At 40.0% G+C, this 27,954-nt stretch overlaps 4 protein-coding genes, 1 long non-coding RNA gene and 1 other non-coding gene across 10 annotated transcripts; 2 read left to right on the forward strand and 4 right to left on the reverse strand.

The window, feature by feature from the left end:
* The first annotated feature begins 83 nt into the window (after nucleotides 1–83).
* On the forward strand, nucleotides 84–16,764 carry LOC113575256. 2 transcript variants are annotated; one of them, XR_003410393.2, is made up of 6 exons: nucleotides 84–180; nucleotides 496–615; nucleotides 739–825; nucleotides 1,035–1,455; nucleotides 1,905–2,030; nucleotides 16,198–16,764. It is a non-coding gene; the product is annotated as an uncharacterized LOC113575256 (long non-coding RNA). The 2 variants fall into 2 exon arrangements; XR_003410392.2 differs by lacking the exons at nucleotides 1,035–1,455; nucleotides 1,905–2,030; nucleotides 16,198–16,764 and having other exon boundaries at nucleotides 739–981.
* On the reverse strand, nucleotides 4,233–9,179 carry gapdh (glyceraldehyde-3-phosphate dehydrogenase). Its single transcript, XM_027006655.2, has 12 exons — nucleotides 9,117–9,179; nucleotides 8,451–8,501; nucleotides 6,908–7,007; nucleotides 6,641–6,747; nucleotides 6,475–6,565; nucleotides 6,254–6,369; nucleotides 5,974–6,055; nucleotides 5,713–5,864; nucleotides 5,345–5,423; nucleotides 4,921–5,004; nucleotides 4,553–4,650; nucleotides 4,233–4,476 (listed from the first exon to the last, which is right to left on the reverse strand). Exons 2-12 carry the CDS (start codon nucleotides 8,471–8,473, stop codon nucleotides 4,407–4,409), a joined length of 1,002 nt encoding a protein of 333 aa, XP_026862456.1. The 5' UTR covers nucleotides 8,474–8,501; nucleotides 9,117–9,179; the 3' UTR covers nucleotides 4,233–4,406.
* wu:fj39g12 (uncharacterized protein LOC563937 homolog) lies at nucleotides 13,989–16,085 on the reverse strand. 3 transcript variants are annotated; one of them, XM_027006657.2, is made up of 4 exons: nucleotides 15,792–15,963; nucleotides 15,282–15,393; nucleotides 14,994–15,160; nucleotides 13,989–14,732 (listed from the first exon to the last, which is right to left on the reverse strand). In XM_027006657.2, the coding sequence occupies exons 3-4, from the start codon at nucleotides 15,090–15,092 to the stop codon at nucleotides 14,433–14,435; spliced, it is 399 nt and encodes a 132-aa protein (XP_026862458.2). In that variant the 5' UTR covers nucleotides 15,093–15,160; nucleotides 15,282–15,393; nucleotides 15,792–15,963; the 3' UTR covers nucleotides 13,989–14,432. The 3 variants fall into 3 exon arrangements, with proteins under 3 accessions (XP_026862458.2, XP_026862457.2, XP_026862459.2); XM_027006656.2 differs by lacking the exon at nucleotides 15,282–15,393 and having other exon boundaries at nucleotides 15,792–16,085; XM_027006658.2 differs by lacking the exon at nucleotides 15,282–15,393 and having other exon boundaries at nucleotides 15,802–15,963.
* Nucleotides 16,765–19,630: 2,866 nt separating the features above from the next.
* nop2 (NOP2 nucleolar protein homolog (yeast)) lies at nucleotides 19,631–26,919 on the reverse strand. Of its 2 annotated transcripts, none has more exons than XM_027006708.2 (16): nucleotides 26,899–26,919; nucleotides 26,317–26,463; nucleotides 26,032–26,071; nucleotides 25,882–25,940; nucleotides 25,519–25,784; nucleotides 25,238–25,436; nucleotides 24,910–25,109; nucleotides 24,547–24,636; nucleotides 24,361–24,448; nucleotides 24,080–24,220; nucleotides 23,566–23,705; nucleotides 23,244–23,333; nucleotides 22,823–22,945; nucleotides 21,850–21,947; nucleotides 21,580–21,716; nucleotides 19,631–21,481 (listed from the first exon to the last, which is right to left on the reverse strand). In XM_027006708.2, exons 2-16 carry the CDS (start codon nucleotides 26,417–26,419, stop codon nucleotides 21,054–21,056), a joined length of 2,202 nt encoding a protein of 733 aa, XP_026862509.2. In that variant the 5' UTR covers nucleotides 26,420–26,463; nucleotides 26,899–26,919; the 3' UTR covers nucleotides 19,631–21,053. The 2 variants fall into 2 exon arrangements, with proteins under 2 accessions (XP_026862509.2, XP_026862508.2); XM_027006707.2 differs by lacking the exon at nucleotides 26,899–26,919 and adding an exon at nucleotides 26,776–26,888.
* LOC113575301 lies at nucleotides 24,744–24,886 on the reverse strand. Its single transcript, XR_003410399.1, has one exon. It is a non-coding gene; the product is annotated as a small nucleolar RNA SNORA29 (small nucleolar RNA).
* A 20-nt stretch (nucleotides 26,920–26,939) lies between the features above and the next one.
* gtf3c6 (general transcription factor IIIC, polypeptide 6, alpha) lies at nucleotides 26,940–27,794 on the forward strand. The gene has a single exon (XM_027006709.2). The coding sequence runs from the start codon at nucleotides 27,063–27,065 to the stop codon at nucleotides 27,567–27,569; it is 507 nt and encodes a 168-aa protein (XP_026862510.2). The 5' UTR covers nucleotides 26,940–27,062; the 3' UTR covers nucleotides 27,570–27,794.
* The last annotated feature ends 160 nt before the right edge of the window (nucleotides 27,795–27,954 follow it).

Below are 27,954 nucleotides of genomic sequence, written 5' to 3' on the forward strand. Positions count from 1 at the left end.
TAATACGATTAAAAAGAGCCCGTTGTTAATATCTCTTCTATTATATGTTTATTTTTCTTTTAAACTAACATACTTACGGTAAACACCAGAGCTACGTCACACAGACGAAAGTCGCATGACGTTGTCTCAGAAAAGCAGAAAATTAGTCAGGCAAAACGTTTGGAAAAGTAGTTTTGAAAGGTTACGTATATTTTTAATCTATAAAATAGCCTGTATCTAAGAGATAACGAACACATAGCACATGAGCAACGATACTATGGCTGAACAAAACTTTGTTATAAACTATATAAATATTTTGTGGATGTACTTTGTGCATGCACTAAAGAGAATCAACTGGATTCGTTTACCTTTTTAATAAGTCAACCGCAAACAGAATTTACATATTGTGTATTTACATATACACAACTCACCTAACTACATGCTAATGTAGAATAATATTTATTGTGCAAATAGTGTGTACAATAATAGCATGTTATCTAATGCAAATGACCTTAGGGACAGTCCTTGGAAGTAGCTCTGGGAAAAATCATACCACGGGGCGTACAAGAAGAACCGGAAGCAGGGCTTTCTTCCCGTTCTACTGCATTTTACCTGTACAAGTGCTGTTAAATACAAGTAGGCTTTAAAAAACTTCGGCTGCAGGCTTTTTATTCCTGTCAAGTTGCTGAAGGTGAATTCATTTCCTTCCTTCTCTTTCTCCTTCGCCTTCAGTCTTTTGCTCTCTTGCTCCCTCTGCAGGTTGGCCTATGTGTCCGCGATGGCGTTGAGGAATGCCCATCCGCTGATTTCCTCTTTCTGAAAAGCCTACCAAATCTGCATCTGATTGTACTGATATCTAAGTACTCTATGCCTATATGGACTGTTGTATTTATGTTTCTCAGTATTAAAGCACAGCTTTAAAGCACTTAAAACCACTTCTAACGATAGTGCAGTTTAAAATTGACCACTTTTAAAAAATAATATTAAACAAACATTTATCTATTGATGGATGCATCTTAAATTAACATGTGCCTGTGTGTGTGTTCTCTTTTAAGCCTGTGTCCAGTTGCTTTCTTCAGTTGCAATGGTTCCTCTTTCTGCCTATCTGGAGCTGGGCTCATATAAGTAGAATATGTCTATCACTCATTCACACACAAACACACACTTCCACAAACACACCTATAAAACATTTGAGAGATTTCTTGGAAGACAACAGCACAACAAAGAACAAGAGGAGGAAACATAGAGGTGGTGGAGGGCAAAAAAGTCTTTCTCACTCTGTACACATTAATGAACTGATCAGATTGACCAGAGCCAAGCTGATTTGCTCTTCATAGAAAAGAGATTGAAAACAGAAGAACAAACCACAATAAAAGCTCAAGATGGGTTAAAATTGCCTGGAAATCAAGTGGCAGAGACTGGCAGAAGTGTGACAGAAGTGACAGAAGACATGAGGAGTGAATAACTGAATGGAGGGTGAGTAGGCCTTCTGAGATGTCACTGATGCCTTTATTGCAGTGGCTGGAGAGGATGAAGGGAACATATCTTTTTTTGGAGAAGCATAGAAAAACTAAAAACCTCAACCTTCAAAGTTGTCCATGTCCTCAATGTTTAACAGGCTGGTCTTCTCTTCTCATAGTTCAACCTCTGGATAATGTATTATCTTCTCTATGCCATTCTTTACTTGCAGTAGTTTTTACTGTGTAAACATCATTTTTGCTTTTGTCTGATTTGGTTCATTTAAAATTTCATGGTATTAGCTTACAGAAATATAACATTTTTGTGTTCCATAAAGTTGTTGTTGATGTTGATATTTTATGGTACTTTTACTGAAAATGAAGTTGCAATCTCAGATGGTTTTTGAGAGTGAAATTAATCTTTGTGACAGTGATTCCTTTCTTTATTGTCTGGTTCTCTGTTGGTAGCTCATGTCTGAGGGAATGATTGGCTCTTGGAAGGGTTTTTTCTCGGATCCTGCTATCCCACCTATCTACCAATCCCACCACACCCAGCAGCTGGTCCTCTTGAAGCAATCATCCTTATCATCACAGGTGAGTCCTGTCTTCCATCTATCTCTATATCGGCTGATTTGGCATGATCTCAGCATCACATGTTCCAGGAAGCCAACCACTGTACATAATTCACAGCAGTATTAGTCTGCCATATTTCACACCTTTACATAACACTATTACTTAGAAGGTTTTTTTTCAGGCAAAAACAATATTAGATAATTAGCTATAAAAGGGGAAAGGCTTTTAACATCATGACAGGTTATACAAATACATGCAACTTATATAGCTTAGTGTGGAGGTGTGTGATAATGATATAAGGAAATATATCTACTCACCAGATGTATGTAGAGGCAGAGGACTTCTGCACACATACCCACAATTCTTTCTCTATATGGCTATCATCCTTCTGCAACTTATTATTTTACCTCTGTTTCTTACTCTTACTGTTAGGAGGAATGTTTCAGGAATAGGGATGGTGTTACTGAATCACTGGTGGAACAGGCAGAAGCTTAGAGATTTTGAGCTCATGACCAAAAACTGGCTACACTCTGCTTTGGACACTATGTGTAGCTATCTATGGGTTATTTTATAGTTAGGGTGATTTTAACCCCACCCCCTACAATTACTATGACTCTACATATTAATAGATTTATATTATCAATAAACAGGTTAATAAGATGAAAATATGCAGAAACATCAAATCATTAATACCAGATGGTAACAGTATTAATAAGAAATAAATGCATACACTCAAAACTTTGGTTAGACACGTGCAGTGAAGTATGCTTATGGACAAAGAGTCTTGCTGACTAGCTGGCCAGATATCAGACATCTGGTGACTGGATTTGTGTGTAGTAAACATTTGAGGATATGACAGCTGGAATATGGAAGCACTATTAGTTGATGGTCTCTTTTTTGAAGATAGGTATGATAGTTCAAAGTATGGCACTTGCAGTGTGTGATAATTTTTACTTCATGTTCAGGAATGAATAGTATTTACAATAGACATTGCATCACATTTCCTAACAAAAAAATTGGATTAATATGCATTGCTTCAGGGCATAGCAATTATACCAAGTTTAAGAAAAGTATGTTCATACCAGTAGCCCTTTCATATTTGGCCTCTCTCCCTTTGAGTCCATCCCATTGGGCTGGCTGCATGCAGTGTGTTCCAGGGTTGTACATTTTGGGTCAGTCCTCTTCACCAGTTTCATTTCTCTGGACTAATGCTTTAAGATAGGCAGCCATCACCATCTCCAAAGCACAAAGCCCTCACCTTTCTCATGGTACATATGTTCAATGACTGAAATGTTCCATCTCTTTACTGTGTTTCAGTAAACCTGAGCAACAAGAGAGGGACACTAGAGTCTGCACACTTTCATTTGAACACTTGCTGTGAGACTAGATGCAGTTAAAGTTCATATTTAAATGAATATGGACAGGGTATGGTTCCAAAAAAGAAAAATACACAGGTTGGGCCTTTGAATGTAAGGGGTTAACCACTCATCCTTTTAAATTGTCCTACCATAGAGCCAAATGGCCTTTTCTCCATCTACATGAAAATAAAGGCACACAGCTCTAGTCCATCACCACCCCCCTGTTCTTCATAATCATGGCCAAGCACTCAATCCTTCCTCAGCTTCAGCATTAAGCATAATTTAATACCAGTATGTGGGTATGCATTATTAATGAAGTGGTATTTTAATGAAGAACTGGTATTGGGTACAGATATGAGAAGTAAAAGGGGTGAAGTTAATTAGTTGAATATACTAAAATCTGTCCACCCTTCAGTTCAAGTTAGCATGAATAGGATTTAAACCAAGGTACCAGCATGACCATATTTGTTAGCAAGGTGCAGTGTTCATGGCATTGATTTCACTTGCATAACCATTTGAAAAATGTGCAAGTGGGCTGCATTCCCTAGCAATTTTAAAAGGGTATGCATTTGCACAGAACACTTGACAGATTGGCTACAGAATATTTCAAATTCCCCCCCCCTTCAGTTGGACCACAGCAAGCAACACAATACAGCCAATTCCTTCAATTGGAAATGAAATCCTACACTAGATGAGTGCATAATGAAGAGCCTGCATGACACTGTGCTGAAGTACATGCTTGCTCACTGCCACCTTCAGCAAACTCCATCCAGCAAAAGCCCCAGGCTGGATTCAGGTCTTACAGCTAGTTCAAGGCTAGCTAGTGTGGGAGTGGCACATCAAGGCTAAGGATGCAAGAAATCTCAACAGTTCACAGCAGAGGACTTTATTCCACCACACATTTAAGCAGACAGATGCTGTGTCCACTTCAAAACAGGGCATTTTCATAAAAAAAAAAAATTGGTCTTCAAATTAAAGCACAGTACTTCAAGCACTTTTGTAATTGTTGGGAGAATATGTTGGTTGTCAGTGGTCACATCTACTCCTTGGAAGCCATGTGAGCCATCAGGTCACAGACACGGTTGCTGTAGCCAAACTCGTTATCATACCTAGGGGAAAGGAACAGTCACTGAATAAATCCATACCAAACCAATGCAAAGGCTTCAATGCTCACTTAACACATACCATGCCACCAGCTTGACAAAGTGATCATTAAGGGCAATTCCAGCACCAGCATCAAAGATAGAGGAGTGAGAGTCACCATTGAAGTCTGTGGACACCACCTATGAGGACAAGACTGGTAGGTTTATAAAAAAAAAAAAAAAAAAAAAAAAACCCACAAGCATGGAAACTAGGAACATTGTATTCAGATAATTGTAGTCATGAACCTTGGAACAATGCAGCCAAGTAGCAGAATTAAAGCTCATACCATGTACACAGACAGTCTTCCTGGATAAGTTGCTAGTACTATACCCTGTTGCACTTCAATGGATATTGAGAAAGGGACTAGTTGGGAAGCTCTAGGAGGCAGCAGTGAGAGATCTGGCATATACCTGGTGTTCTGTGTATCCTAGAATGCCCTTCATGGGTCCTTCAGCTGCAGTCTTGACTGCCTTCTTTATGTCCTCATACTTAGCCTGAGTGAAAAGGGAGTATTACACATGCAAATATTTAGGCAGCTGAACAAATCTGTACAACAGAACTCAATTTAGCAAAAAGCACTGCCTTTCACATTCATGGACAAGTTCACCACCATCCCCCTTAGGGCCACAAGTAAGGGGAAGTGGCCTAACAAATCTAAAGCCAACCATAAGCTCAGTCAGATTCATGCAAGCCAGGGAACCTGTGGCCATCAAACACCCCACACATTTCCAAGACTTTAGTAGGTAGTCATTGGCCCCTATGCAAGCCAACTAAATGGGTGAAGGCTTTACCAAATCTAGCAGCACATGCAGGCAGTCATAGCAGTGTACTCACCGCCTTCTCCAAACGAACAGTCAAGTCAACCACTGACACATTGGGAGTTGGAACACGGAAGGCCATACCAGTCAGCTTGCTGAAACAGTAAACACAGGGTTAGTATATGACAAAATGAAAGAAGCCTGGCTTTTACTCCAGATCAACTCACCCTCACATTAGGAGAGTTGGTTTACTGGAGAAGGAACTGGTGTTATCCTAACTGTTCAGTGGTTAACCATTGCCTTTAGTTTTAAAAGTCAAGTGTGGGAAGTCTGCATCAAAATGTAGTAGTGGCCAAAACAGACTTCCCAGGATTTAAAAGACAATGAAGCTTGAACATTCCATCAGGAAATGTGTTTAGAATTTGAAATGACATCTGAACTGACCCATTGAGTTCAGGAATGACTTTTCCCACAGCCTTTGCAGCACCAGTGGAGGCTGGGATAATGTTCTGGCTGGCACCACGGCCATCCCTCCACAGTTTACCAGATGGACCATCAACTGTCTTCTGGGTAGCAGTGATGGCATGGACAGTGCTCTGAAAGTGAGATTGTATTAGACAAAAGGGATTCATTTTAAAAAGATGGTGTTCTAAAGTTGCAAGACTAAATGTTTACACCACAATGGAATCATGCTTAAAGTCTTACCATAAGGCCCTCAATGATGACAAAGTTATCATGAATGACCTTGGCCAGAGGAGCCAGGCAGTTGGTAGTGCAAGAGGCATTGCTATAGAGGGAGATAATCAGATCATACACTTAAATTTGTATGAAGTACTCTTATGTAGGGACATCCTAGTTAATGGAGTGAGTTACTTCTGCACAATGTTTGTGCCAGCATGCCACCTATTGACCACTGACTGCAAGTGCAGATCTTTAACCCTGTAAGAATAGCTCACTTAAGAGCTGGTTAGCTGAGGCCCTTTACCTGACTACTTGAAGGGATTTGTCATATTTCTCATGGTTGACACCCATGACAAACATTGGGGCATCAGCACTGGGGGCAGAGATTATCACCTTCTTGGCACCACCTTTCAAGTGAGCCTAAGGAAAGAGCAAAGTGCACAGATCAGACACAGGACACATGCATTACAAACTCAAGATGGGCCAGTTTATTCTACTTGAGTCATTTAGCACAAGCTCACTTACTGAGGCCTTCTCAATAGTAGTGAAGACACCAGTAGATTCCACAACATACTGGGCACCAGCATCACCCCACTTAATGTTGGCTGGGTCCCTCCTGCAGAGTGAAAGAGGGGGAGTCAGGTGACAACATGAAGAATCCTTGTAAGTACATGTATACAAAGCAACTCACTCGCTGAAAACTGTGATTGCATGTCCATCAACGACCAGTTTGCCACCCTCAGCCTTCACCTCCCCTTTGTACTGCCCATGGGTGGAGTCATACTTGAACATGTACACCTGGTCAAAAAACAGCAGTCAGGATAAAATAGTATGGAAAGGGTGAGGTCAAGCCAAAGTTTAAGTATTTGGAACCAGTATTCAACTGCTCATCAGCATTAAAGGAAAACCTATTCATGGCATTCCAAGTCATTTGAAAATGCATCAAGGGCAAACTCACCATGTAGTCTAGGTCAATGAAAGGGTCATTGATGGCAACAATCTCCACCTTCTTGCTGTGGAAAGCAGCACGAGTCACCAGACGCCCAATGCGGCCAAATCTGGAACACAGGAAGAGTCTGCTCAGGACCTACAAGTCACCAATTGCTTCAAATTTAAAGATCTGCAGCTCCCAACACCTCTACAGTAATCAAAAGATCAGTGTTTCACCACTGCAGAGTGTAGCCTGCAGTTACCATATACTGGATATTCAAGAAATTAAATACTTCAGATTGCAGGCCATGTGAGATTTAAAAGCCACTAGATGGTAGAACTACACTGCCAAGTCTTACAACCCCACCTTCAGAGCAAATCACAGCCATTTCCTGCATCAAAAGAGAAAGCCACCACCTACACTTAAGTCAGGAGAGTTCATACTATACAGGAAATGTAGCTAGGCTACAGGGCAAAACTAAACTTGACAGCCACCCATACTATACACCAGCTTATGATTTTGACATGAATAGGCATTGCCTTTAATGGCAAGTACAATGCTTTGGTAGTAGTCAGACTTCAGAATGGATGAACAGTAAACTGGCACATCAACTACAGTATCTGTTGGAGGTGTAGTAGAGTAGAAATTCAGCTCATGCATTGCTGAACTAGGGACACTAGTGCCTGATGGTGACATGACCTCAAATGCAGGAACAAAAGGTTCAAAATGCATGCACACAGGCATGAAATTGAGAAACTAGACTAAAGTCCCATTCTAGAATGGCAAGAAAGGGAATGTTTGGTCAGCAACTAGTTACAGTTTAACCCCAAGTCTTCAGAACAAAAATTGACAGAAAACAGAACAAGTTTATGGAGCCAATGGCCACTTCAAGACAGACGCATTAACAATTGCTTATCTGGATCATCAAGTGCATCAAGTCTCAACTCATGCAAATGACTCATTGCTGCTGTAAAACCAAACCTTCCAAGGGGGATCCTAAAACATTAGCAGAGTACATGTAGCACACTGTATACGAATGCAGCCATGACCTCCGAGCTATGTAGAAGGATCACATTTCTCATCGCACACCAAGTGCGTTTTAGCCCATGACAGCTGGCGCCTGAGAGTTCGGTCAACCGGCGTCGCACGGCTGAAACGTTAAGGCAAGCCTATAGAAGGGGGTACAGGGAAATTTCAAAAGGCAAACTAACCTTGGCAAATAAGTTGCCACTGCAGTATGAGATGTACAGAGTTGATTTGGCGCACACGTCATGCTGACATGGCGAGCGCGTCGCAAACAGTAATAGCAAGTAACGCAATAAACCACTCCCATGAAAAGGTATACAAATAGGCCAGGTAATCAAATTGAAGGTTAACATCCGAGTTGCGACAGGTTAAGTGTTATCACGTCATACTTCGATTACTTCAGTTCCGCTTGAGAAATTCTAAGACGCCTGTTGATCTTTCCAAAGCACAGAAAGCGGCAGGTGTCTACTCAACAGGACTGCACTATGGCCAACAGATACCTTTACATTTTGTAGCTTACTGTACACAGTGTAAAACGCCTCACCCGTTGATGCCGACTTTAACCATGTTGTCTGCTCCGGTCTTGTCTTGTCCTCTGCAAAGAAAGGACAAGTTACATTTTTTAAAATCTTACACCAGCAGTCGATTAACAGGTAGTAACCGACATTAACTCAAGGCAAAGTTGAAACTGCGCTAAAAGCAGGGCAAGGTAATATTTCGACATTCTAGTAGGTGGCATAAGACTAGATCAGGTTCCTGTGTAGTGAAGGTGAAAAATCAGGAAGTATAATCCTGTGGCGCTTTGACGAGGCTTGGAGCACAATTCCATATTCACTAAAAAAAGTGGTGAAAATATTATACATACATACACACATGAATTTCAGCTTTCTGTGCAGCACTCAAGTGAACAGTGCCAAACTCGTACAAGGGACACATACTTAAAACATTTTAAAATAGAAGCCAAGACTGCGTTTTAGTACTATACAAAATAAGTATTCCATCGTTGCTGAAACTCTTCAAACTTGAATAAGAAATGAAACCCGAAAGCTTCGGGTAAACCATAGTTTGAGAAATTTCACCGTCTATATTCAGCGACCTATGCATTGCTTACGCATACTTACGGCTATGACGAACCTAAACGTTTCTTAGAGCTGTCTAGTTTAAACGATAGTACAACATGCTCCTGAACGCGAGAAGAAAATTCCTTTACCGTTTAACGGCGGCCTCCGTCCGTTCCAACACTTGTGGGAGTGGGGAAGAAGTTTAGGCCTGTTCAGAATTTATGCTGGATGTGTTATGTTATCCCCGCCTCTTTGACTTTAACACTTAATTGGTCCACCCCTTTTTAATGTCAAGGTCATGCTGCAGGTCTAACGTTGCTTACATCTAGCACACTATTTTACATATCTCTAAATAACCAGTGACAAATGTAAAACCTAAGTAAATTAAGAAACCTTTTTTTGACTTCAAACTAATGCAATTATAATAGATAGAAAATTTAATATCAGTAGAACAACAAGGGCCTAAGGAGTATTATGCTATTTCTCAGTCCAGCATCATCTTACATGAACAGTAGAATCACTCATGTCAGATCTTGAAATAGTTTTTTCCCTTTAATTTATGACTGTGATTTTCAGTACTATATAAAAGAATATGTATAAAAACCTGCTAAGGACCCAACTCTGAATGGTCCCAACAGAACAGTCCTGATAGGCAGAAATCCAGAGGGATCTTACTTGTCTCACTTTGACCTTCTAGCCCAGCACAAACTGAGAATGAAAAAGAGCCTGGAGCAGGGGATCAGATCACTCTCCTCTTGAGTAGATGACATTTACCAGAAAGACCATGACCCTTCACTTTTATTAAGCCATCTCTGCAGCACCTTCTGGGCCTCTGACCCTGCCCTGCTGCCTGTGTGATTGTGCTGTGTTGTCTCTGACAGTCCTGCGTCGGTATGCATCTCACCAGTGCATGTGCAGTGCACTGAGGGAGTGAATGAGTGAGTGAGTGAAAGAGCTTATGTAAGAGGCATAAGATGTATGTTTGTTATGTTACTGTGAAAAGAGTGAACATACAAATCATCATTCTGTTATTCTTAATGATTAGATAGTTTTAATTTTTTTTACTGAGAATAATACCACTATTTCCATTTTAGAACCCAATCTGTTTATACAAACTAATTAATTAGTTAATTTTTTATTTGTATATTAATGTCTATGTGGCATCAGATCACAGTTAGCGTATTAAATATTTGAATTGTAGATCATTAAAATTAGCAGCATAGTTTCTCTTGCAGCAGAAGTAAACAGCAGTCTGTACAAAAGGAAAGATCACATTCACAGGAAAACTGATAATGGATTGTACAATTCAGCATTTGGCTTACTTACAACAAGGTGTTAGAGAATTTTATTTTACTTTACTTTAATCTGAGACTCTGCGGGGATTGCCAGTCTCTCTGTACAGTATTTAGGTCACAGATGCAATAATGTGTGTTCAGAAGTCTCTGCACTTACATATTTATGCTTCCAAGGCGTCTGCTGTGAACCCTCTTCCTCTTGGCATCACTTGATGGTCTGAAGTCTTAAGGTCACAGAAAAAGGTCAAATAGTGTTGCAGATGGGGTGCTAAAATAAGAAGCTGGGTAGTAGGGTCACAACCCCACCTGATCTAATCCTACACTGCTTTACCCTGACAGAGTTCCTCTGTCCTCAGTACATTAGTAGAATTCCCACTCTTATCAGGAAAGAGTGAGCTGTGTGAAGTGGCATCTATGCCATACCTGTATAATCACTGGCTAGTATCCATTGACTTTTTGCAGGGTTTGCTGCAGGCACACATCAAAGGGAGAGAAGCACAGCATACCTTGCTACTGATGCTCTAAATTGGAAGAACATTTTATTTTATGCATGCATGAATAGTTAGTATCAGACAACCAAACTACAGTTCTTGCCTAGGACAATCCAGGCATTTGCATACATTACAGGTACATAATGCTACACAATGTAAATAAGTATGAGAAATGCAATATACTTATAAAACATACTCACAAATTATAGCTGACATCAAAGACAATCAAAATACAACACAACTCTTATGTATGTGTTCATTTTTTGCATTTTTATTAACAAAGTTTGATTTTTGCCAGTGTGTAGACATTTGCATGTTCAGGTTTCTAAGTGCAGACCCATTCCATCTGTCCCTCTTTTGCCCCCTTATATCCAGCTCAAAGAATGTGCTGGAGGGGTGCCAGGCTAAAAATAAACAAACGCTTGAGGGCTGACCCCACACTTTTTACATGTACAGCTATCTGCTCCAGTGGAGAGCCCTGAGTTTGCCACCTCGCTCAGAGACAGCTGAAACAGGGCAATTCATTCAAATCACATGTACTCCTGAATTTATCAGCCATTCACCACAAGCAGATGAGATTGCTGCTAGGGTTCAATAGCAGTTACTAAAAATATAAATTCTTTTTCATGGGACCTTGGTCCTTACTTCATCTGAGTAATTACCTTATCTAGCCCTTCCCCTTTTTTAATTATCAATTAATCTTTGGCTAAACTGGCCATTTTTCTTTGGTCAAGACTGTGTGTATTTGAGTGTGTTATAGATTAACTTTTAGTTTTGAGGCAGTATAGTTGTTATCTGTATAATTTGGACTATAGCTCAGAGTCCAGTATCTTCTTGTGAGCAGACCAGATAGGACTTGAGTTGTTTGAAATAGGAAATTCTGCCACCTCATGGTAGTATTGATAAACTGCATTTAGGTCTTTGATAAACTGGATAAACTGGAATGTCCTGATCTCAGGACAGTCTCCACTACTGTCCAGTTTATAAACCACAATGAGTGCAAGCCTCTGAAACACAAAATACAGAACATTTAAGAATTTCTGGCCTTACCTAAAAAATAATAAGTTATTCAAACTGAAAGACTATGTTTTAAAATAAAAGTTATGACCCTGTTGTCACTTTCTCCATATCTGTGTGAATGGAGCTTGGTTTCTAAATTTGCTAAAAATCCATCAATTTAAAGAATTTTGTGTTGCAATGAAATTAGAAAAAGAACTGATCTACACTCTTGGAACTTTAGAAGCCATCATGGTATGATTTTAACTACTACTAATACAGTATACTGCAGTTACTCAACTGGAATCTCTTTCAGATACACACACACTTATAATTAATATATTAATGGAATATCCATTAGTATTAAAATGCCTTGCCACTGGAAATGACAAATCCTTAATTCTGATGGTCTGAAGGTGTTTAACAAACTGATCAGCAAGCCTTCTCTTGATTTCTCCAATATAAAGCTGACTACATCTCTTGCAAGTTATATAGTAGACAACTCCCACAGTAATGCATGGGGAGGAATGGGTGCCCCTCCCCCGGGCAGTGTTTTTCCTTCAAGCTCAGGTCCTTTACCATTCAGCTTGTTCATATGCTTTCTTTCAAGCCAGACTTTTCCAGCCATTAGTAGAAATTTTTACATATCAGCCACTTCCACTACTTCCCCCGAGCTTGTATATATATTCTTGGTCTAGAGCGCAATGTACAACTGTTTCTGACTCTCTGTGCACATATCAAATAAACTTGAAACAAACAAATGAAACAAACTCTTCACCAGAGGTATCAACAGAGCAACAACAGAGAAAATAATCTAGAGAACAAAGCTACTGGCACACTGTTAGCTGTATGTATCTGTTTTCTTGCTATGAAAAGTACAGAAAATATTTCAAAAAATGTTTCTAATTTACTGATGTGAAGCCTTTGCTGCTGAAAATGTATGAGCAGTGGCTTTGCAGAACAGTCTTATTCCTGCACGCTCCTCTCCCTCTACCTGACTCTACCTGGGAGCTTATGCCAGTATGTAATGCTTCAGAACCCAAGAGAACTGGATTGTTGGTTACAACAGTGATTTTCCAATGTTAAAGCAAGCACATTTTTAGACATTTTTCTTGTTTATTGTTTAGATAGGTATGCTAACTAATTCATGACTATGGCTATTGGCTAAAAATTCTTAGAATTGTGTCTCAGTATAAAGTGAGTATAACATTTCTTGAATCTAACATTCCAAGAAATATGCAGCCCTACTGCAGGATATGGAACAAAAGGAATCTGCTTTGAGTGTGTATCTAATGTACTTATAGACAGGCTGTCAAATCTAATACATGTACAGAGAATGTTAAAGAATACACCCCTGGGTGAAGGCTTTCATACATCATGACTGGCTGCTAGAGATATGTAGTGCGTTATATGTAAGGGATTTAAGGGAGATGGTTAAATTCATAATTCTGACACCTACACAAACAGACACAGTAAAAAGAATTACTGACAAGAAAATTATATATATATATATATATATATATTTTTTTTTTTTTTTTTTTTTTTTTTTTTTTTTTTTCTCTCTCATGCAGTTCTTAAACCCTTTGGAAATCATTACAGTGATCGTTACAGCAGCACTAAAAATATCCCCAAGGTGAAATACATGAATGACGCACATCAATATGGAATGAGAAGTTCTTTGTGGAATGACATGGTTTGCATTCCATCCCTTTTAAGACATTTCTCATTACAAAACTGTTATGGTCATATTAGCATTACTTCAAAGCAGTTTGATGGGCAGACCTAGAGAGAAACGAGCTCATTCTCCTAGGTAAAGTGCTCCAGCTTTGTGTGCAATAAAAATGTAGTCTAGTCATGTGTTAGCAGTGAAATATGCCATTTTTATTATATATTTCATGAAGTGTGTACTGGAAATATTCCTTCCATCACGCCTCGTTTTGGCTAGTTAATTAGGTCAAAAATAGTGGCAGTATCAGTATCAAGTGATTTCATCACTTGGGCTAAAATACTCTTCCTCAAAGATGACAGGACGGCAGCCCCATAACGGCACTGTTACAGTGATAAGGGTGTATATTCTAGATAGTGTGTGGGCATGGGAAGAGCAAGTGTGGCCTTTGGGCTAGTCTACAACTGTGAAATCAGCTTCATTACTTATTCCAGTAAGCTTTGGTTTCCCCCGAGAATACATTTTCACACCATGAATGTCTGTGCAGACATCCTTAACACAGTTCAAATGCAGTGATTTTGGAAACATTTTATTCATGCCAATATACACAAACATAAAGCGAACCATGTTAATTTTGCTAATAAATTATGCTTATGCCAGACAACAATCTAGTTTTAAATTATTCACTATGATCTAAATAAAATAATAATCCAAGAACATGACAGATTTTTTAATCCTCTACTATCACAGAACAGACAGAACCTAACCGAATAAACACAGGTTATAGCACTTAATAATAAACCAGTTTACAATACACTAAAACAACATCACCTCATAACTGCTAAAACTGAAAAATACAAGCATAGTGAAACACTATAAGGAGGTCACCACGTAGTTATCAGGAGGTCATCATGTAAAGGGGTGAAACTGACTCTAGATCTAGGCTTGCAGGCAACCTTTACCTGAAGCTTAGCAGGTCAACAGCCACCTCTGATTGGTCTGTCCCTTTGTCTGTCATTAGCAGCCAAGGCCACTCATAGATCCGATGCGATCTAATTTCAGGCCAAAGCAACCACGATTCCAGCCTCGTCGTGACCGGTCTGACAAGGCTCGTTTTTGACTGGCCAGAGCTCCCTTAAGGAGACGGAGCCAGGAGTTTTCACTTTGCACAGGAAGGTCAATCCATTTCGGGGACTCTGCAACCTTTAACCCAGAATTGAAGGGCTGCACGGGTTCCTCTGATGGGTCACTGGTGAGATTCTGCAGATCATCTAGTGTCAAAAGATCATTGTAATGCTCCAGGACCTGCTCAATGACCTTTAGTAGGGAACAGCAGAAATGCAAAAGCTATATGTCACAGTTTACCTACAGCCTTAAAAAACCTCTTGATAACTTAAAAGTCATGAGCTAGGCTTATAAAATCTACATAACTGTAGAAGACAGAAGGCTTTCTTAAATATTAATCAAAGGGTCTCAGTACTGAAATGGTGATATTGAATTACATACAGTGTATTCAGGTGGGCCCTAATTATATCTCCACGCATGCCAAGGCCAGCTGAAATGCCCGAGGCAGCCCACCTGCATGGCATGGTCGGGGGAGTGCAGGGTTCGGGCATGGCTGGGCTCCAGTGGAACCAGCAGGAGCAGCAGTGCTGCCAATACAGCTGAACACAGCATGGCACAGCCGAGATGCAAGACCCCAAACACGTCAGGGACAAGAAACTGGAGTAGCACAGCAGAGTCACCTAAACAGAAGCGATCACATGCAAAATATTTACACAGGCCAACAAAAGAAGCCCATATGTGATTTAGAAATATAGATGCTGCAGACAGCTAAGGAAATGCACATGATGAACTCATACGCACCCGCATTCACTCACAGCATGCAGTGGTCTCTCAGGTCAGCAGCACTTTATAGTACCTCAATATAGACTTAGTATGATACTTATGAAGAGATACACCTGGGCACCATTCAGTCCTTTTCCATGATCCGACAATATAATATACAACAGGCTGATATACAACAGATTTGTAAATGTAAATGCAAATGTGTGTGTGTGTGTGTGTGTAAAAATGCATTTTTATTTTATATTCACTAGAGATACATATTCAATGTGAAAGCAATTTCAAAAGTATTTCTGAAAAAAGATAAAAGATAATAAAATAATGATTAATTGTTAACAATTTGCAAATTGTCATACCATTATTAGTTTTTAAAATGAAAAAGAAATTGCCAAATATGGCATCATACAGCACAAGCCTAAATATCTTGGTCATTGATTTATACAGTATTCGTGTGCTTCGAACACTTCGAGTCCTAAGTGGAAAAACATTTTTTTTTTTTTTCAAAAGAAGAAAGTGGTGAGTGATACTCACCAGAGCTTGCCTGTGGGTAAACGTGTGGCGGAGTAGCTGCGTTCTCACTGAGAGCTCTGCTCCATTCCCCTCCGTCGCTGTCTGCCTCGCTTTTTCTCCTCTCCCTCAATATTTGGCACCTGCTAAAGCATCCTTTTCTCTCCTCCTCCTTTGCTCTCTCTCTCTCTCTCTCTCTCTCTCTCTCGTTCAGAATTTGATTTGTAGTGTGAACTGTGTGTATGTGCATGTATGTGTGTATAATTTGGTGGCATATGTAAATAGTGCTTCCTATGTAAGGATGAGGTATGCATGAGCCTCTCCACCCCTCCCCCAAAAAAAAAAAAAAAAAAAAACCCTCGTAGAATCTCTCTGAAACACACACATATCGCACATGCACACAACTTATCATTGTCTTTTTTTTCTGCAGGAGATGGCATAACAATAGAGGGGGCAACTGACGTCAAGGGAGTACACGTGAGCCTAGCACCTTAGCCTCCGTATGCACACCCGCCCTTAGACAAACACACGTGAACACACAACCTCAGCTAAAGAAAGGACACCAAAAAAAATGGGATGCTGAACCAGGTATTCCCTCCTTCGCAGCCAAAATGATCTCACCCTTCCTCTTCTCATCCCTCATCCCACCATCCTCACTTTGCACACTCTCCCTCTGTTTGCGAGGTTGCGTTTGGGTTGCTAGTAGCAGCCCGGCCTGGCACAAGGTTGCGACTACTGAACAGCTGCCAGCATGTCTTTCGTAGCTCTCAGTACAGTGGAGATATCTAGCTCTTGGTAACCACACTCAAAGGAATCCTTTCTTCTCCTTCTGCATCTGTGTTTTTAGGCAAATTGTTCCTAAAACCAAGTGGATCTTTGTTCTGTGTTTGCAGGTTAATTTGCAGCATCTAGTACCCAAAATGCTTTGAAACACAACAGAATAGTTTTCTCTTTCTGTGATATTCAATGGCAAGTGCACAGGACACCCAATCACAGAGCAGGGGACATAGGATGGTGTTCCTATGTGGACCAGTCCTCATCTACTGTCAGCAGGGAATAACTGTTATTGTGTCTGTCTGCTTATCCTTGTCAATGTGGGCATATATCTGCGGTTCTCATCCTCCTTTTTCTGTACTCTCATCTAGTTCCTCTTCTGTTGATCCCTCTTTCTTTCTCTCTAGGAGTAACAGTCTGCCAATGCCATCTGCTCTGCTCTTCCCCCTCGGCCTCCGAGAATATGAGCAAGAGCCAGCACACACGCAAGCAGGCACACACACACACACGACACGGACACATCCGCGAACACACACACACTTGCAGAGAGCGAGAGAGAGGCAGAGAGGCAGAGGGAAAAAGAGACATATAGAGACAGTGTGTGAGAGGTAAATCACTGAATTTGAATAAAATCTAAAATCTACCAAAATGCAGGCAGGATAGCACATCATCAACAAAAATGTACTCTAAACATAAAACACACGGACACACATACATCCCTAGCCTCGTAAAGCAGCTTGAATTCAGTGAGTGTTTCTGTTGTTTGATCAGGTTGAAGCTGGTGTTTTTATGGTTGTGTACCTTGTCTCTCTCCCAGTGAAGAATAGCTCTGCTCTGCAGACAGCTGCTGCCATTAGTAGCCAACCACGCACATCCATTTCCATACCTTCACTGGGCTGTCAAATATTACTGCAATGATCATCAACACCATTAAGCACACTGTATTACTTCAAAAGTAGAAATTCCTTAGCATTCTAAAAGCCAGGTTTATGGTTAGAATATGCAGAGATATTCATGACTCACTTCAACATATTTATAGAAATCTGTACAAAACTGTTTCTTCTCATTTCAGTGTATTACATCCTCTTTTCCCCCCCAAACAGCCACCAAATAAAAAAAAACAACAACATGCACATGTACACATACATATGTGCATACAAACCACCAGTCCAGGGTTCTACCGTGGAGATATGCTTGTTGCAGAAATTGTTCTTAGACCACACAAGACTAATTGGCCTCTCTAGCTCTCTCTGCTTGTCATCTGATAGAAACAGGAAGCATGTGAACAGGAAAAGAAAAGAGAGAGATGTGTAGGAGGATTGGTAGGCAAAAAGAGAGGGATGATTTTAAAAAGAATAAAAGACGAAAGGATGGATAGATGCAGCTAGAATGGTCCAGCACGTCACCTAAGAGTGAGAGGGTGGCAAAGGTGAAATGTTTATGGGTGTGGGTATGTGTGTGTGTGTTTGTGTTTAAGTGAAATGTGTATGGGTGTATGTTTTTGTTTAAGTGTGTGTGGCAGCTCTGTGGGCAGGGACAATAAAAAATGTAGAGGTGTAGTATCTGTAAGTGTGGAGAAGAGTGGGCTTGATCATTTCTATGTGGGTGTGTGAGTGGGAGAGAGGACAAGAGACCCACAGAGGAGCACAAGAGCACAAAGTTGGGAAGAAACTTTTGTAGAGAGAAAACTTAGAGGGGAAGAAAGAATGAGGGGAGAGAAAGAGAGAAAAGAGAGAGGGTAGTAATCCTGTCGAGTCAAGCTGTGACATTTGCAGACATGACTTCATCATACTGTACACACAGAGAGAGAGAGAGAGAGAGAGAGAGAGAGAGAGAGAGAGAGAGAGAGAGAGAGAGAGAGAGAGAGAGAGAGAGAGAGAGAGAGAGAGAGAGAGAGAGAGAGAGAGAGAGCGCTCTATATATGCTTCTTTAAGCAAGCACATTCAACCAGATTTGTTCTTTGAAATTATCAATGAAAGACGGGGATACAAAAATATAAACATGAGAAATGTGGATCTAGTTTTCTGGTTACACTGCCAGTGTAACCAGCCATAAATAACCTTGTTAGCTTGACACAAGGCTGTATCATTGTCTGAAGAAGCAAAGCAATGTGGGAATTGTAGTGTTACAGCAGTCATTCTTCTCCTCCATTTCAGTTAAAAGGTTAGCAGTCTGGTGGTCACAAACCTTAAAGAAACTCACAATGCTGACCATCCTCGTGCTTCACCAAATGCAATCTAGAAGCTTTTAGACTACAAACTCATCTGTTCATCTAAACAGATAACCAACCTTTCTCTGTGTTCCTAAAAGCATTGAAGTATTGAGATCACCTTAAACATTAGGAAGATGGTTCAGTACTCACTCTTGAAAAGTGCTAGGATGCTTTTAAGAAACAAGAAATAAACCAGCCACATTTGGTATTGGCATTAAGCAGGATCTGTTTCATTTGCATCTTTAATTTTAGGTTTATAACTGAAAACAGTATCTGTGATATACTTATCTGCTACTTTATCTGATTAATCAAATAAAAAGTAAAAGAGAAAATGGCAGAACAGGTAACTATTCTGAGCAAATGTGTCTAACATTGAAGAAAAACAACCTATGAAGGGACAGAATGAGCAGCTATTTCATAAGAGTGTCAAAGTGAGTATTAAACAAATTAAAAATTAATGAATAAAAGGTACTGTTAAATACAAGATTGCAGGCATACATGCATTTACCTTGCAGCAGGGATCTGTGCAAGACATGTAGGCTACAACCACCTACACAAACAGCCCCCCTCACCCACACTTGTATGCAGATCATTGTAATTACCTACTTACAATAGCACTTTATCAGCAGTGAGTGAGAGGAGGTGAATCTAAACTACATTAGCCACAGGCGTGAGCAATTGAGATTGCCGTTATCTTTCTGCACGCCATCACAGCACTGCAATTAAAATCAGAGCTTTGCCTACACTCTCTGCATCTCGACACAATTAAATGCTAGGGGTGGAACAATGAGCAATAATTAAGGCATTTAGAGTGCTTTTCATGAAGACAAAATTTTCGTTTTAGCAAAGAGATGCTGGTTTTGGCCACTATGCACCTCAAAGCTCGGAACATAGTACAGGATGAGCTTCTGGGTGCGTTGCTATGGTTACTCTGGCATGGGCTAGAAAACCAAAGTGGAGAGGTGATGGTACATGGCAGAAGTTCGCTCACTAAATGGTTTAGCCTTCTGAACTCTTAAAAACCCACCATTAGTCACATTGAATGCTTTGCACTCAACTGTCTTCAGGGTTAAAGTGAAGCCAGCCATTTCAGATTGTACCATTCATGCAGCTTTGAAAGCTCAGACAGAGTCAAATAAGATCCAGTACAAGTGGCTGACCCTTTTGAACTGGACATGTTCCACGTATAAGCATTTAGGCTTTTCCTGACTGTAGCCCACTGGTTCTTCAAATCAGGGCGTCTTTTAAATAACACTCTTGAATAGGCAAAACCTCTCATGTTATAAATATCAGCCCCCCCTCTGGTATTTCCAATGTATGTCCAGAATTAGTCACCATTGGAAACTAGGCTTTTTATCTTTGGATGACAAAAGTTGAATATGAAGTGAATCACCTTGTGTCCTTTTTATGTGGAATTAGTCTGTGTCTTCTAGATGAGCATAAGAATTAGGTCAAAATATCCAAAGGAAATCAAAAGAATATATCTCTATTCACCTGGGGGAAAATTAAATAAATAAATAAAACTACACAAGGTCCAGGAACTTCTGAATGTTTTCCGTCAGCTTCCGTGCTGTAAACTTTTGCAAATGTGTGTTGGTTTCTCTTTATTCATACAAAGTATAAAAACCCTTATTGATCAATATAAATTGCCTTTCCTAAAGACTTCCCAAGTAACCCCAAACTCAATACATTACATGGTAGGTTATAGGACATCACCTTACACAATGCGCTCAGAGTTCTTCCATGAAATCTGTCCGTGTATAAAACCATCTAACTGACAGCAGTTTTAAACATCAAAATGACTTGGACCAGTTCTTTAGTCTCTATTCTGGTACATTCATAAATTATCCCAACAACAAAGGCTATAAATAAATTATTTATACTGTTATCATGGGGGGGGGGGAGCTTTCATGAAAATGCATAAAAATAGCTCCTGCCCAATCCACTTCATAAAGTGTGAACATATTCCATTCTCACTTTTATTTTTTTAAAAGCCATTGTTACTAATATTCACCTTACCCTTTACAACAAACACTGCTTGATATGAACAACAAAGGTTCAGTCTAGATTCTGCTCTGTGATTAAGCAGTAACATCATAGAACTCTTTCAGGGAAACAAACACACTTCTTCTGCAGTCACAATGTCCTTAGGGTGTCCTATGTTGTCATTAGGGTGAGATGTGGGATTACAACTGATGTGGGAGGAGTATCTACCATAGTCTGTCCGCACAGAATTCATGTATGAGGTAATCGAAAATATTGGGGTTCTACTGTCCGGCCTCCTACTCTAGAATCTCTCTTTACTTCTTAAATTTGTTTTTCGGCATTCTGCGGTTTCCTTTTTTCAGGATGTTCTTCCTTTTCTTTTTGTTTGACATCTTCAACAGGCTTCCCACTGTTTTCCCAGTCACTGGCCTTTTTTTTTTCTCTCCTTCCATTTTGGAGATTTTTTCCTTGGTTTTGATATCCTCCTTGGAAGCCTCTCCATCCATTTGTGTCAATTTCTTCATTTTGGGGCCATCTTCTTTTAAGCTTTTACATTTTCCTGCTGGCCTCTTCTTGCCAGTAAGATGTTCTCTTTTGTGTTCTGCTTTGTTGTGGTTGGCTGCCTGTGGGTTTTGTTTGGTCTCTGCTGCAACTTTGCTCTTTTGCTTAGATTGTGGTGTTTGATGATTTTTCTTCTCTGACGCTACAAGGATTTCTGCTTCCACTGGTTTGTTTTCCTCTTCTGTGGGGGGTGGGGGGGAGAGAGAGAGAGATCAGATCATGAGTCAAGGATAAACCAAAAAAACCCTGAGTCTGAAAAATAAGCAGGTTAAATCTTACTGCTATCTGCAGGTGCGGTAGGGATAGTGTTAGAGAATTTCTTCAGTTTTGCCACAAAAAAGCCATCCATGTTGTGAGAATGTGGGTAGAACCTCCGAGACAGCCTGAGTGATGGATGAAACCGACGCTCTTTAAATCTGGGGAGACAATTTGATTTATTTATCATCATGTCACTTATGAATCATGTTAAATGTTTAATTCACTGTATTTTAGTAAAATTTTATGGGCCCATATGTTCTTGCATAGACATCACATGTATAACTACAGTACCTGGTGAAGCCTTCTTTGCCAAAGTCCAACCCGGTAGGGACCAGTTTAACATTTCTCTTCTTTAGGGCATAGTCCAGCACCCACTCATTCTCCTCCACCTAAACACAAAACACCACCTTTGACACAATTATTTTGTACATACATGCAATTTTATTATAAAACACTGCAAGACCTTGTTCACGTTTTAACACGTGTCACTACTAAATAAGCAGGAATGAAGTTGAACTACTAAGCCACAAAAATGATCAGAAAAAAAAAACCTTATATTCACCACAGGACACAAGTTATTACTGTTTAGATCAAATAGAAATAACAGAAGAAAGGTATATCCTATTAATTTAAAGTGTTCAACGTTTAATATTATTATCATTTATTAACATAAACCTCACATTTGTGATAGTAGAGGCTTTCTGGGTTTGTTTGGGGTTTTTTTTTTAAGTAGCCAAAGGAACCCTTAAAACCAGAATGTAAGCTCCCAAATGATTTACATTGATTTACAAACAACTGTGGATGTTTCTCTTTAAATGGATCCTGGCCTAAAGCGTACAATGACATACTTATTCTACATAGGTCCAAACACTAGAACCAAATCTATGCCACTTGAGTTTTGCAACCAGTGTTGACAGTTGTACTCTGACAATGTGACAGATTTTTGTAGGGCTTGTCTGAACACCATTTTTCCAAACAAGCATCTAACTACTTCTTCACAATTGCCTTTACAAAAATAACATTTAATAATTAGTCGTTATTTTAGCATAAACCATCATTATTGGTTATTATATAAAAAGATGATATATAAGCAATATCTTAAATTACAACAGTGGTCGAGCTGCCCATGCTTTAATTATTAGGGCACAAATCGAACACCAGACTCCTCAAGCAACTGTGGCCTCTGGCACAGTATGTGTAATGAACACCTTTCTGCCTTTTCTCTATTGTCATTGGGGGTCTTGCAGTTCACCAAGGAGCTCACCATAATGGAGCATGTGCAGTAGACCAGGTAACCGCCTGTCTTCGAGTCAGCATTGACTGAGTCGATGGCAGCTAGTATCAGCTCCTTCTGTAGATGAGCTGAGCGCAGAATATCTGACTCGTCCTGAAAGGCAGAGAGTGCCAGCATAAATAAGAACATTGCATTCAGTATGAGTGTAAGATAGTGTTATGTGGGGAAAAAAATGTGACATTGGCTTCCAATACTCTCCAAGAACTTGATCATGAAGTTGATGACAGTTTCTCCCAATTCAAGAACTGAATAAGGCACACATTTTACCAAGATCTACTTGCTCACTATAAACAAAAAATATATAATATTTACAAACTACCAAGGACAATATGAAACATTATAGCGACAATCTACCCCTTTTTTTGGTTTGGATTTTTATACATAGTACTACCTTGCTAGTTTTTACAGCTGGGTCTTTAGAGATGACCCCTGTGCCAGAGCATGGAGCATCCAACAGCACTCTGTCAAACCCTCCCATCACCTGCCATTCACAAAAAAAAAAAAAAGAGAAACATTAGGCCACAGCAAGTCAACATAGACAGCATTGTGGAACATGTAATAAAGAGAATGGAATAATAATGAACAAAAATATGAAGGCCAATATGAAAAACAGACAGGATAACAAAAAGGCATACAAGGTATATGCTTTAAGTATAAGGAGCATCAGAAGGTGAGGGAGTAGATGTAGCAGCCAGAGAGGGTGATTATAAGACCTTGGGGAACTGTCTGCCATCGTAGTTACAGATGATGGTATTGGTGACTCCCAAACGATGGATGTTTCCCACAACACTTTTGAGTCTCTCTGCACTAGCGTCATTGGCGACAATCACCCCGGTGTTTCTCATCAGCTGGGCTGGGGGATGCACAACATAACATTTTCAATACATGAATTCAATAACAAGCTCAGGTAATCACTCCTCCAGCATAAAAAAAGAATCTACACAGAACAAACACGAACTGTAATGAACACCGTACAGCAGCTCAAACCCATGAAAGGTGGATGAATAACTGAGTCTCGTTTTTTATATTCACATATTCAATAGATAGTAAATCTGAATTATTCACAGAAATACACCAAACTGAAATCACTTAAAGCAAATGAAAATCATTACAATCAGGGTGTTGTACCACAGGGGCCTCAGGGCTTTCTCATAACGTATGAACCACAGTGCGAGTATGTACATGGTATAATCATTTTATTAAATAAAAGGTCAAGATGGTTCTCACCTACATATGTAGTCTTGCCTCCTGGAGCTGAACTCATATCCAGCACAGACTCCCCCTCCTGGGGGGAGAGTGCCATTACAGGTAGCAATGAGGATGCTCCTTGGAGCATATAATGCCCAGCTAGATACTCAGGAGTTGCACCTGGGGAATTAACAAAATAAAAATGTATGGAAATTCAGGTACACATTTTCTTTTTTAGGTCCAAATATATGAACACCTACAAGTTAGTAATAATTTCTGTGGTATGAATATCTCAGCAGAAAACTTGCAAACAGACTAACCTATGGGAACTGAGGAGTCAAAGATTACCAGGCCCACTTTAGACCATTTGCCCAAAGGATCCAGATTTACACCCCTATTTATCAGAGCCTGTGTCAACAGACAAAATGAAATTAATACACGTCACGCACTGTGTTCTTACTGTATTCTTGAATATTTGTATTGTGCACTCTATTTTTGTTTTTAACCTGAGCCAAGTCTCTTCTCCTGGTTTTAAGGGTATTAGTCCTAATGGTGACAGGCCTCTGGACTTCACTGGCCTCAAGAAAATCAATGAGCTGTATTGAATACATGCGCACACACACAAGAGAAAAAAAAAATCAAAATACAGGCTTTCTCTGTAACACCAAACCCCACAAATCATTTACAAAATCAAATGTGTCAAGTTATGATGTGCTGTCAATACATATAGAGGTAGTGGGTGTGGCCATCTGCCCCTTCAGACTTTGACAGGCAGTTTCTCTATCCTATTAGCATAACCACACATTCTGACAAAAAAAGGCAGATAGGTGGTACTAAAACAGGAATATGGGCTTCCCAGTAACACCCACCTCAGAGTGAACAAAGAGCTCCATGAGTTTGCCCATCAGGAAGTCATTATAGCTGTAGTAAGTGCAGAGATCTGACTTCAGCAGAGAGAGGTACTCCACTCGCTCCCTCCCCTCCTCTCTCTTCTCACTGAAGTGGGAGAGCACATCTACATTGTCTTTAATCCTCTGGTGGATAATCTGCAGGTCTAGGGGTAAGAGACCTACACCAAAGACAAAATTAAAAAAGGAGAGTTCAAATACACTGGCTCCACTGTAGAAACCCTGGTGTGGAAGTTACTTAAAGCTGCTGTTTTAAAAACCATGTTAAAAACAGCATGGTATGACTTACCCTCTTTCTTTCTCTCTGCTAAACCAGGGAGTTTAAATCTTTCAATCTCATCAAAATTTGCCTGCACTGTGTCTTCCTCTTCCTCCACGTCCATTTTTTCATTTTCACTCCCATCCTCCTCCTCACCATCTTCATCATGACCTGCCAGGACTGCTTGCCGTTTCTTCTGTTTTTTGGCAGCTCGTTCAATAGGCAGAAGCTTAGGGAAAAAGACAACAACAAAATTCAAAAGTCTAAATAACATTCCATATTGCAACAATAGGTGACTTTCCCCCCCATACCTCCTCGCCATCACTGTCGGCTTCCTCCTCTTCCTCTTCTTCACTGCTATCCTCCATTGCTCCATAGTCATCAACCATATCATTTTCGTCATCATAATCATCCTCATCACTTGCCTCAACCACTTCATTTTTCACTTCTTCTAGGTCCTCAGCCTCAGCATTCTCTTCCTCCCATTGGCTGTCACTGTCCTCATCACCTTCTGAATGGTCAATTTTGTGCTTCTGCTTTGCAGGTTTCAGCCAGTCACTATTCTCATCAGAGAAACCTTGAAATTAATTTGAAAATTATTTAGATGCAATCGTCTATTTACTGAAGAAAATGTCTCATGCAGTAGAGATCTCAGTATATTTGCAGGTCTGCACCTTTCTTAGGCTGTTTTTCCTTTGCTGGGCTTCCAGTAACATGTGCTCTCTTCACAGCACTGTGAAGGCAATCAAAAACACCAGGACCATCCATACACCTTCAGCATCCAAGTGAATGAAACATCAAATTGAGTGAAACAACCATCTTACCGTTTTCTTGCTCTGCTAGACAGTTTTTTAGGCCCATCCCCTGAAATAGTTTTTTAAAAATAGCTTACATATATAACCATTTTAGACCATTTTTTTCTACATGTCAAAACTGAACGGTTTGCTTTAAAATATGCACATTTTCATCATTACTAAATAATAACAAACAAGAATCAAAACCGCTGTGGCATAGCTGTTGCTATACCATTCACATTCTTGTTTTTGTAGTCAGTCATCTGTTATGGGTTGTACATTACTAGTGTATGTAGTTCCATAATTCTCGCATACCATCCGCCAAAGTTTTGGCCAGCTCTGTCTCAGCCCCCTTCTGTTTCCTGGCCTTGCGTCCAGGTCCTCGCTTCACCTTGGTGGTATCTAATTTTCTGCCCATGATTGTTCGCGCAGAGGTATCTTGGAATGTAGATCGGACAAAATCTATAATGACAAGCAATAATTAATAATAATATGGTATCTATAATTCGAACCAATAGACGGTTAAAAAAAAAAACCCAAAAAACATTATGTTAACTTTCACTTGGCAAGCATTTGAGCTAAAAATATTAGCCAAGCCACAGATATTCATAAAAAGTTCACATCACCATGTGATTCGCTGAACCAACCTAAATAATGACTTAACTAGCCAAAGGAAATGGACCATACGTAGCTCGCTAGCTAGTGTTTGGAGGAATACGCACTAAAAAAGTTATAATAAACAGACGGTACTTCATTTTTCCCCCCATCTCTTACTTGCCGAATTATCCAGACACCCCCACAAATCCACCGAAAATAATTATTATAGTTGTTGCTATAAATTGATAAATATCAGTTAATACAGTTAGGCTACGTACTACCAGCATGAAATACACTCACATGTGATTTCCTTCCGAACACGTTGGGCGACAGGAAGTCGATAGAGCACCACTTCCGTCACAGAGTTATTACGACACCACGTCTAGCTGTTGGATTTTGCAGGACTTTAAAAATGGATTGTAAAGTTCAGCAAAAGTAACGAAGCTCATCTAGACAAATTAGCGATGGAAGACGAGTGGGAAGAAGAGGAACAGTTAGTAGTGGCTGAACTCTCTGGAATGATTGACTCGGATGTCCTTAGTAAATGTCAAGGAACGTGTAAGATCGTAGGCGTCGACAGCGAGCAGCCCATGATGCAGGTGGGGCGGTATGTCTTCGCCGGAGAATACGAGGATGCTGTGGGTACTTGTGTGATTTTTGAAGAGGACCACGGAGGTTCGAGTCCGGTACTAAGGTACAAGTGTCACACCATGAAGAAACTGATGCTTCAAAGAACCTTCCTGTCAGAGAGGAAAGAAGGAGAGCCCAACTCCGGGGGGATTGAGATACTTTCTTTGAACGAAGGGGAAATATCCGGACGATCTAGCACGGTGTGTCACTATGTTCTGGATCCAAAGGAGCTGGAGAGACTAAAGGCAGCTGAAAACGACGAAGGCCCTGGAATCAGCGACGAATCAGATACGGCAGAGACAGAGCAAGGTTCCACAAACGAGGACAATATAAAAACGTGACTGAAACAACTGAAAATGTTACTTAAACCAGTTTGACCCATACAGAGCAGTGCCAATAATGTTTAGCCCACATTATTGTTTACTAATAGTAAGGATGAACAATGCTAAAAATTAGTATACTGGCTTGTAATTAGCCTATACTAGTTGTTTTACACAGAGACGAGATGCAAGTTCCTTATCAAAGACCTCGTTGATTTGGTTTTAATAAACACGCATTTTAGGATATCTCGTGCAGTACTTGGTTGTTCTCGAATGCCTGTTTAGTTCTAAATCTGTTTATTTGTAAATTATCCATCCAGTTTTAGCTGGTTCGGTACTTCGCTTTTTGTAAAAGTATAGCAAAAGGCCTTGTACTTATGTCTGAACTAGTTTATTAGCCGAGAAA

Source organism: Electrophorus electricus, chromosome 10, assembly GCF_013358815.1.
Source record: "Electrophorus electricus isolate fEleEle1 chromosome 10, fEleEle1.pri, whole genome shotgun sequence".
Taxonomy (NCBI): Eukaryota; Metazoa; Chordata; class Actinopteri; order Gymnotiformes; family Gymnotidae; genus Electrophorus; species Electrophorus electricus.

Coding starts and splice junctions, on each gene's coding strand:
- gtf3c6 (XM_027006709.2), top strand. CDS start 27,063: ATGGAAGACGAGTGGGAAGAAGAGGAACAGTTAGTAGTGGCTGAACTC.
- nop2 (XM_027006708.2), bottom strand. CDS start 26,419: ATGGGCAGAAAATTAGATACCACCAAGGTGAAGCGAGGACCTGGACGC. Junction 25,785..25,881: donor GGAAAAACAGCCTAAGAAAG/GTGCAGACCTGC, acceptor ATTAATTTCAAG/GTTTCTCTGATGAGAATAGT. Junction 22,946..23,243: donor CAGCTGTAAAAACTAGCAAG/GTAGTACTATGT, acceptor TCTGCCTTTCAG/GACGAGTCAGATATTCTGCG.
- gapdh (XM_027006655.2), bottom strand. CDS start 8,473: ATGGTTAAAGTCGGCATCAACGG. Junction 6,056..6,253: donor AAATCCCTTCAAGTAGTCAG/GTAAAGGGCCTC, acceptor CTCCCTCTATAG/CAATGCCTCTTGCACTACCA. Junction 4,477..4,552: donor TTTGTCAAGCTGGTGGCATG/GTATGTGTTAAG, acceptor CCTTTCCCCTAG/GTATGATAACGAGTTTGGCT.
- wu:fj39g12 (XM_027006656.2), bottom strand. CDS start 16,017: ATGCACATACACACAGTTCACACTACAAATCAAATTCTGAACGAGAGA. Junction 15,161..15,791: donor TTACCCACAGGCAAGCTCTG/GTGAGTATCACT, acceptor GCTTCTGTTTAG/GTGACTCTGCTGTGCTACTC. Junction 14,733..14,993: donor CCCCCGACCATGCCATGCAG/GTGGGCTGCCTC, acceptor TCCCTACTAAAG/GTCATTGAGCAGGTCCTGGA.